The 10410-nt window shown below is 39.1% G+C and overlaps 1 protein-coding gene across 1 annotated transcript; it reads right to left on the bottom strand.

Annotated features, from left to right (window-relative positions):
* Positions 1-552: 552 nt before the first annotated feature.
* LOC109220809 (exocyst complex component EXO70A1-like) lies at positions 553-8738 on the bottom strand. Its single transcript, XM_019385276.1, has 5 exons — positions 8650-8738; positions 5423-5597; positions 4524-4545; positions 3678-3730; positions 553-2676 (listed from the first exon to the last, which is right to left on the bottom strand). Exons 1-5 carry the CDS (start codon positions 8736-8738, stop codon positions 721-723), a joined length of 2295 nt encoding a protein of 764 aa, XP_019240821.1. The 3' UTR covers positions 553-720.
* Between the last annotated feature and the right edge of the window lie 1672 nt (positions 8739-10410).

Below are 10410 nucleotides of genomic sequence, written 5' to 3'. Positions count from 1 at the left end.
TTTTATCCACACAAACTCTTCTCTCTTGACTCATAAAATTCTCCGGCAGTGACATCAACATTTTGTTCCAACCCATCCTCTTATACTTTGACATGTACTTTTTCACCTTCATTTTGTGCTTTAAAATCCAATCGGATCCAAGTAGGGTTCGATTCCTGGACCTTCGGAATGACGTAGTTTAAGTTGTTCGCTAGAAACAAATAGGACAATGCAATATGCCCTTGTATAATTGTGCTTTACCATCGAGTTTACATAAAAGGATGAGTACTAACCATGCAAGCCGTAGTGCAACGGCAGAAGGCGGAGAGTCCCTATTTTCTGTTGTTAGGATCAAGTAGTATGATTCCGGCAACAATCTCTGTAATGAAATTGGCGAAACGATGATTAAATGTTTCAGATATTGTGTCTCTATAATCGCCGAAATAACCAAGATAGTTCATGACGTATTGGTGAATTCCTCCACCCAATAACATGGCTCTGGCGGTACTAACTACAATAATAATAGAACAAACGAATACACCACAAGTCTTCAATAGGTATAATGATATGAACCAAGTTCTCATGCCTTTTCATTCAACAAATGAATTTAGTTTAAAATTGGTCTGTGCAATTCCCGATTTGCAACGTAACATTTCGATGCAGAAATACATTACAAATCAAAAATATTTGTTTCGTATACACAAACTTCTCTCTTACCTCATAAAATTCATATGCACTTATTTATCGGCTTCGACTTGAGGATGACATTGACGTTGATACGGACGGCGAAGATGTCCCACTCCATCCCATACTAGAAACCGAAACATTAGCACCATGAAATAAATCCGATAAGTAATTTTGTAAATCATCAGGGGCAAATCTAACAATTGACTCCATTCCAGTGACATTCCTCACCAATTCTCTTATATGCTTCTCGTAAAAAGTCCGATATCTCGGAACAAGCTTGTTAGCTAGTGATACTTTGACTTGGTCTCTGAGTTTCTGGTCAAGTATGACCCATGAACTTTGTTTTCGATATACCTCCTCGAAACTCGAATTAAATTTGCTAAACCTTTGCTTCACTTCCATCGATGAAATCTCAATCGTCAAATTTTCAGGTAATGACATCAACACTTTGTTCCAACCCATCCTCTCATACTTTGACATGTACTCTTTCACCTTCTTTTCGTGCTTTAAAATCCAATCGGATCCAAGTAGGAGCTTTAGATTCGATTCCTGAACCTTCGAAATGATGTAGTTTAGGTTGTTTGATAGGAACAAATAGGATAGTGCCGCGTCCTTGTAAATTTGTGCTTTACCATCGAGTTTACATAAAAGGACGAGTACGAGCCATGCAAGCCGTAGGGCAACAATAGAAGGCGGAGAGTCCCCGTCTTCTGTTGTCATGCTCAAGTAATATGATTCCGGCCACGATGGCTGTAATGAAATCGGCAAATCGACGATTATTTCAGATATTGCATCACTATAATCGCCGAGATAAACAAGGTAGTTCATGACGTATCGAGTTAACGGGTGAACCCCGCCACCTGGCACTGCCTTTGACGTGTCTTTCTGAACAGCCGATTCAAACTCCGACAACATGGCTCTAGCGGCGTCGCTGAGCTTGACCAGTGATATCATCGCCTGAGACTTGACTACCTCCATTGAATCAAAGCTGAAAATCAATTCAATTTTAACCCAAAGCTCACAAATGGCGTCGTAGACGTCCAGCACTCTGAACATTTTCTCAAGTGATAACTTCTTGTATTTGGCCACCATTTCTGGGAACAAGAAAAGACTCAAACCCCCATCTTTAGCAATCTCCGAGAAACAGGATTCTCTTATGTTGTCTGAGGCTGAGAAGACATAATCACAGAGAATCCTCTCACCGTGAAAGAGAGTAGTAACTGCAATCTTAACAGCACTCAACCAATTCTTGATTTTTATCTCCAATAATTCCCAATCCATTTTCTGAACCTGTGAAGAGCTTAATTTCTCAATCCCCAAGTAATACAAAGTCTCATCGATGACTGATTTTCGATTGAGTTTGTAAATTTTCACGCACTCTCTTCCGTAACCAGCTCCAATCATACAATCAGCTATTGATTTCAAATCCGCCATTACAACCTCTGAGACCTTCTCAATTTCACTATTATTAGTCTCTTCAGAAACTTCATCTTCATCTGAAAGACTTGATAGGGTGGCAGTGGATGATCTTGAGGATCTTGACGACACCGTTTCGGAATCAAGAAAGTAACGACTCCCTGATAAGATAGTGTAGAACTCTTTTTGAAGTCTTTTTATGGCAATTTGCATGAGATTATGAGCTCTAACAAGAAGTTTAGAGCTGGAACTGTCTTTGATAACAAACTGCATTGCATGTTGTAAGTCGTTAACGGCGTTAAGAAGTTGCTTGGCTTCTAACGGATTATCACGGAAGAGATTTGCGACTCTGTTATAAGAGGTGGTTGAGGCAGAGGAGGAATCAAGATCCCATTTTTTGATAATTAATTCAGCGTTTTCTATTGTTTCTGCCATTAAAGTTTCACAAAAGGTGTGAGGTGATGATGAATTATGTGAAGGGGTTGAAGGTTTTGATGATGAGAAATAGGGGGTCCTCATTGTTTTCTTGTTGTACAAAAACCTTAGGAAGAAAGAATATAATAGGTGAAAATAAGAGGTGTTTGTTGTTTTTATCTAGATAGTTTCTTGCTTTCTTGAAGAGTTGAGAGAGAGATATGAAAAAAGACAGATTAATTGAAGATTGAAGTGGCGAGACCAAAATTTATAGGAGTACTAGGTTGACTCAGACTCCGAGAGTAGATGAACAGAACGCGGTCCTATAACTACGTCAAACAGTGACTTTTGATTTCTTTCATATATATATATATATATATATATATTAAAATAAATATAATATTTATTTAAACAATGAAAATAATTTTTCTCACACTAACATAGTAAGGGGTCGTTTGGTATAAGGTATAAGAAGGTATAAGGGTGGTATAAAAATTTAATACCACCTTAATACTCTGTTTGTTCAGCAAATCAGGTATAAGTTATCCCGGTGTTAATTTTAACACTGCGATAACTTATACCTTATAGAAGGTGGGATGATTAGCACCGGTATAACTTATACCTTATTCTTAGAAATTATGCAATTGTCATTTTTAATACAACATACCAAACAATGAATAAACAACAATTCCAGCATAACTAATCCCAACATAACTTATCCCAATATAACTTATACCGGTATAAATCATATTCCAACCAAACGACTCCTAAGTATGTTAAATATCTCCTGAATATACATAGATGATGAATTTAATTAAATTAGTTGTACATTATTTGATAGTTATACATATTGTCACGACCCGGAATTCCCACCATCGGGACCGTGATGGCGCCTAACATCACACTTGCTAGGCAAGCCAACGTTAGAGTATTATTAACCAATTTCCTTTACGTTTCAATGATTAAAAGTAAACAAACCAAAACAAGTAGAAATAATTGCGGAAGTAAGTAAACAGCCTCTTTGTTTATATACTATTACCAATAAATCCGGTGTCACAATCCACGAATGCACAATGATTTTCTACAAACATCAGTCTGAAAGAAATTACAACTGTTTTGGAAATAAGGAAAACAGTACTATAGAGATGTAGAAGGGGGCCTGCGGACGCCAACAGGACTACCTTGGGTCTCCAAACTATGTAATCTGAAGCCAAGCCACTACCTGCTCCGAAATCTACACAGAAAGTGCGGAATGCAGTATCAGTACAACCGACCCCATGTACTGGTAAGTGCCGAGCCTAACCTCAACGAGGTAGTGACGAGGCTAGCGGGGCAATAACAATAAAACCTGCATACAATATATAATAAAAGCAGAAAGAAGAACGGAACAAAATAAAATAGTAACTTGCAAGGAATGAATACAGAACTCAAGTATCTTATCAGTGTCCAGCTATAACCAATCCTTAAGTGAAATCAAAACTACAGAATAACTTACATAGTAGAAGAAAGATACATAAACACATAAACTGATGCGGCAGCATCCCGATCCCGCCATATAATCAATATCAATATGAATATTCACCCTTATTACTCCATATCAATCCACCCTTATTCCTCCTGTTGCGGCATGCAACCCGATCCCACCGTATAATAGCAATTCACCCTTATTCCCCCTTAATATATCACCTTTATTCCTCCTGTTGCGGCGCCCAACCCGATCCCACCATATAATAAATTTTACCCTTATTCCTCCTCAATATATCACCCTTATTCCTCCTGTTGCGGCGTGCAACTCGATCCCACCATATTAGTATCAATTACTCAATAAGAACAGAAATTTCACAATTTAACTCAAAACTCTCCACAATATTTAAACCTCAAACCAAAGCAAACGGAAAGCTTGTACATTATGAAACTTCACACAATTAATACGACTCAGCGAAACCAATCCAAAATATACCATAAAACACCGGTAAACCAGCTTAAGCCAATAATATGAGACAATGGAACTACGGGATATCTAATACCTTGAACAACGAAAACCAATATCTGACAAGTAGAAATTAAATATGGAAATACCAGTAAAACATGTAACAGTTGAGGGAGGAAAACAATATAATAAGAACGGGAAGAAAACATGCAAAACAGGTAAATTGGCGGCGCATAGGTACTTGTCACCTCACCAATACACCACTCACATGGATTTTCGCATAGCAATAAAGTCAAGGATCCCTAATCCCTCGAGTCAAAGTTAGACACAACACTTACCTCGATCCACAGGCCACTCGCTGATCAATTACCGCTTTTCCTCTAGATTCCACCTCCAAACCACTCGTATCTAGCCATAATTAACTTAATACATAAATTTAGGTTTCCCAACATTTTCCCCAAAAAAGTAAAAAATCAACCTCGGTCCCGCTTGGTCAAAACTCGAGGTTCGGACCAAAATCCATTCACCCATTCACCCCGAGCCCGAATATGTAATTAGTTTCGAAATCCGACCCCAAATCGAGGTCTAAATTCACAGTTTGCAAAAACCCCCCAATTCTTCCAAAAATCCTTAATTCTACCATAAAAGCACAAGATTTAGGACTAGGAATATAATGGGTGATGAAGGAAATTGAAGAAAATGAGTTAAAGAGTACAAACTGATGACTTAGTATTGAATTTCCCCTTCAAAAATCGCCTCAGGCCGAGTTCTAATGAAAGAGATATGAAATTTTGAAGAAGTCCCGTTTTTGGGTCTGTTTTAAAATCACTGGACAGGCCTTCTTCGCGTTCACGAAGGGCCTGTCGCGATCGCAATACAAAGCGGCCCAAAGGCCTACACGTTCGCGAGTCTCACTACGCGTTCGCGAAAGGATACTCCGCCCTTGCCTTCGCGTTCTCAACCCAATGATCGCGTTCGTGTAGAAGAGCAACTGACCCCCTCCCCTAGGTCCCTAAGCCATCGCGTTCGCATCGAGCCGGTTGCACTCGCGGAGGGTAAGACCCCCATTGCTCCGCGTTCGTGACCAAGTCTCCGCATTCGCGAAGAGTGAAGTCCTCCCCCAGCCCATTTCCCCTTCGCGATCGCGAGGCACAAAGCTTCAGAATACCAGCTGCAGCAAAACATACAGATTTATAAGCCTAAAACATCTCGTAGCCTATCCGAAACTCACCCGAGCCCTCGGGGCTCCAAACCAAACATGCACAAAAGTCTTATAACATCATACGAACTTGCTCGTGCGATCAAATCAGCAAAATAACACCTAAAACTACTAATTTAGCACCAAATCACATGAAATTCTTAAGAACACTTTGAAATTTCTATTTTCACAACCGGTCGTCCGAATCGCGTCAAATCAGTTCCATTTCTCACCAAATTTTATAGATAAGGTATAAATATTATTTTGGACTTATACCGGACTCCGAAACCAAAATAGAGGCCTGATACTAACAAGATCTTAACATTAACCAAATTCTTAAAACCATTTAATTTCTAGTTTTTCAATTTTCATAAAAAATTCATTTCTTGAGCTAGGGACCTCGGATTCGATTCCGGGCATACGCCCAGGTCCCATATTTCGATATGGACCCGCCGGTATTGTCAAAACACGAGTCCTGGTCCGTTTACTCAAAATATTGACCGAAGTCAACTAAATCAACTTTTGTGAGCACGTGATTTTTGCCCTAAGCAATAATTCCCAAAATTTCAAACAAAACAATTTCTCTAGTATTTTGTAAATTTTCGTGAATTTGGTGGCAATTTTTTGGTAATTGTTGCATTTTTATTCATGCATATGAAAATACAAAAATATGCATTTTTTGCATTTAGGATTTAATTTTACAATTTTAGTATTAATTAGGTATTAATTAGTTTTAGAACAAAATTTAAAGAAAATTGCAAAAATAGTTTCTTTGCACTTTTAATTGTTAATTGTTGCACTTATCTTTAAATAAAGTTTTAAATAATTTTAGGAGTTAAATAGTTTAATTAGGTCTTTGTTTTGTTTTAGCATTTTATAAAATCAAAAAAAAATATAAAATACAAAAATGAAAGCAAAACAAAAATGAAAAAGGGAGACAATTAAAATAAGAGAAAGTGGGGCTTGATAAAAAGACCAAAACTGGGCCAAAATTGGCTTAGCCCAAATTAAATAAACCCCTGAAACCCGCCTGGCCCATACCCATTCCCTAACCCGGCCTGCCCCCGCCCCAAAACGACGTCGTTTCGCCCTGTTAAATCTGGACCGTCGAGGTTACCAGATCTAACGATCGAGAAGCCTACGTCCCTAATTATATAACTGTCTTAACGATACCTCCCCCCCCCCTTTCAGACCCCCCTGCCTCTCATCTCTCACACTCCGGAGAACCCACCGTCGCCCACCGTAACACCACCGTCTACCACCGTCCCTCCGCCGTCCGCCGCCGGCCGGAAATCGCTCACGGCGGCGGTCAAGCTCCAAACCCACCCATATTTTCACCATCGACTCCTCTCCCCCTCCACTTTCTAATGCCCAAAATATGTTCCCTCGAATGTTAGCCAATCTGCTTGAATCTTCAAAATTACCGTCGCCGTCTCCGCCGTGTCCGGCGGCGGTCACCCCAAACTCGTCCAAACTAACACCCCTGAACCGCCTTGGTCTCCTCTTTCCAAACCCCCAAACCCCGTCCCTCGAATCCTCGCCGAACTCCTCGAATCTCCGATCAAAGTTCCGGCCAAAATCCTAATTTTCCCAAACCTCACCAAATCGATGCCATGTGCTCCCCTCGCTTCCCTCATGTTGAATCCATCGTCAGTCGCATTCAAATCTCACCAGAGATGTTCGAATTTTGAATCTGAGAAGTGGCAAGATTTTAGGAGTTAAAACCAGTAAGTTTCTTATATCCTTTAGGTTGTTGCGTAGTTATCTGATTTAACTTTGCTCTCATTATTGTTTTGCCTCATGAATAATCGACTCGAGTTTCTTTAGAGCCAGTAATCCTTATTGTTTCTATTTTGTTCATGTCGGCTGAATTCTAATAGTATACAACACGAATTTAGTTCGTTTAAGTTTTGTCATCATAATTCTTTGTTGTTAATCAGTGTGCTAGGGTGTAGGATTAATGCTGGAGTAAGTCAGTAGATTTTTCTTTCATTTAATTAATGCTTCTTAATAATAATTGATGCTGACTTTAGTCTTTAGTTTTCGGTTCAATTTTGCTGTGATTTTTTGCTGGTTTGAGTATCGTTGTCGAGTGAGTAAGTCATTGATGATTCGACTCCAGTTCAATTTGGTTTGAATTATTGACTTGTTTGGTGAATTAGCTTAGTCTGGATTAACAATTTAGTTAGAAATTCCATGTTCTGATCAATGGGTTGAGTAGTTAGTTCAACTGTAGGGTTTGTTTGGTTTTAGCTGAATTCCTCTATTTTTTTGGGTAATTAACCATGGTTACTACTAAGGTTAAGGGGCTGGGTCAGGTAATTCTAGCTTGGTCAGTAATTTCAGGGGATTCAAAGGGTAGTTTAGGCATGGAAAAGGGTAGTTTCATTAAGATTGGTAATTGTTGAAGTAAAGTAAGGGTAGAATAGAAATTGTAATGGGTATAGAACCTTCTAGGATGGACTATAGTGCATATTTCAGTAAACTTAGGGTAGTTACTTGTGTGACAAGTCAGAAAATAAAGGATAAAAAATAGAATTAAAATAGAGACCAATGGGGTAAAGGGAAAATCTGAAATTGGACCTAAGCTCACCTATAAATAGGCATTCATTTGCCTTGATTCACAAGTTTGGAGGCCTAAAATTCACCCCCCCCCAAAGTGTTTACAGATCTGAAGTCTGAAATTCAAAAAAAAAAATTCAAAAAACCAAAACAAAAACAGTAGAAAAATCCAAAAATAATATACTGCTCTATTGGGACTCTCTTAGATCAGGTTTGAATTTCATTTGTAGATCAAGTTTCAGTACAACAGAAGGTTAAAAAATGGTTTGAGTATCTTCTAGACCTTGTTTGGTTCAAGCTCAGGGATTTTTTGGTTGATTTCGAGTGTATTTTGGTCCAATCATATCTGGTTTTTCATCTGCTTTTGGTGTTTAATCTGCTGCTAGTCATTCCTGGGTCTGCTGTGGTATTTTTGGATTTGAAAGTGATCTAGCTGCTTTGAATTTGGGCTGCTGTTCGTTACTGCTTTAGCTGACTTCCCTCTTCCTCATTTCTGTTCTGATTTCCAGGTATGTTCTTAGGCTCAAGTGATGTGGAAGCTTGTGTTAACATGCGTAAACATAATCTGCTGTTGTTGTTTAGTTTAAGTACACGCATTTGACCTCACAAGTGATGTACTCTTCCATTGAAATGAAATGAAGTGATGATTCAAGGCTGTGCTCATGGTGAATGTTTATGGATGTGGTTAGTTTAGAACTATGTAATGGTGTAATTTCAGTGCACCTGATATGTTAAAATTTGGACTGTTTGACTCAGTATATTTGAACTTGTATATGAATTTCATAGACTGTTAAGGTGGCTCAGTTAGTTAGTGATGTTAAATCGATTCAATGTGTTGTTAGTATAGCATAGGATAATGTGAGGTAGCTTCCTTTGTTAGTAGTGTTTAACAAATTAACCCCTGTTTCCGTGTTAACTTCAATTCTGTTAATCAGGGGAACATGAGACTGGTTTATTTTAGCTGAAATAGCAATTAGATTGTTACTACCGTCGAATCTCAAGCAAGGCCTAAGTAATTGCCTAATTAGTCGATGGGGCTGGGACGGTTGGATTTGCATCCAGGCGCAATTCGCCGTCTCTGCCCGGGCTCGATTTGGGAGCCATGCTTATTAGTTACACTTGAATGTGCCTAATCACACCTGGGCTAGCTTTTCTAGTAGCAGGCCCCAAAGCGTTGGGCCCTGGACAGCATATCCTTGATTCTGGATTATAAATTGGCAAGGCTTAGTAGTCTGTTTAAATTGACACAGCTTCCGCTGGGCCAGGGTCCATGTTTGACTGGATTTTGCTTATGGACTGAAATTTAACTCACATGGCCTGGGTTTGTCTTTGGGCCCGAAGGCATATCTAAGTCAATGATAAATTAATTAGGACTTTTTCCTTTTATTTTAGAGACGAAATTAAGTAGAGAATCGTAGTTGCTTTTAGGTTGGCCTTAAAATAAATGAGACGAGCCTTGCCAAATTAAAACATATAAATTGTGGGGCCCTCATTAAAGATTATATAAAAAATATTTAGAAACTCGGGACATGCCATTTAGCGAATTTTCATGGCTTCCCCACAAGGTTAATAAGACGCTAGCTACTTTAGGCGCGCTTCTTAATAATTTTACCTTCCTAAATACGGGTGCACATTTATGTGACCCAAATCCAAATCTCAACGAAGTCGAAATGTGTTAACAATCACGGGCGCACTGGCGACGCGGTTCGAGACGCATTTTCACGACGTTGCAAATTCTTATTAAAAATAAAAATAAAAGTGGTTTACTAATAAAAGCATAAGCTAGAACATGTGTTGAAATCAGATAAATTCAAATACAACAGTTGAGCGACCGTGCTAGAACCACGGAACCCGGGAATGCCTAACACCTTCTCCCGGGTTAACTGAATTCCTTACTCGGATTTCTGGTTCGCGGACTGTTAACAGAGTCATAATTTCCTCGGATCGGGATTCAACCGGTGACTTGGGACACCATTAATCACCCAAGTGGCGACTCTGAATGTTAATAATAAATCCCGTTCCGACTGTCCTTTAATTGGAAAAACTCCTTTACACCCTCATAGGTGTAGCGTAAAAAGGAGGTGTGACAGCTCTGGCGACTCTGCTGGGAACAAGAACCCAGAATCTCTGGTTCAGGGTTCAGAATTCGAGCTTAGATATATTGTTGTATTTGGCTTTATCTGATTTTTCTACATGTTTCATGCTAAATGTGCAAAATGTTGCT

The sequence above is a fragment of the Nicotiana attenuata genome, unplaced genomic scaffold, assembly GCF_001879085.1.
Source record: "Nicotiana attenuata strain UT unplaced genomic scaffold, NIATTr2, whole genome shotgun sequence".
Lineage (NCBI taxonomy): Eukaryota > Viridiplantae > Streptophyta > Magnoliopsida > Solanales > Solanaceae > Nicotiana > Nicotiana attenuata.
Note: the sequence above shows the minus strand (reverse complement) of the source record. Positions and strands in the feature narration are given on the sequence as shown.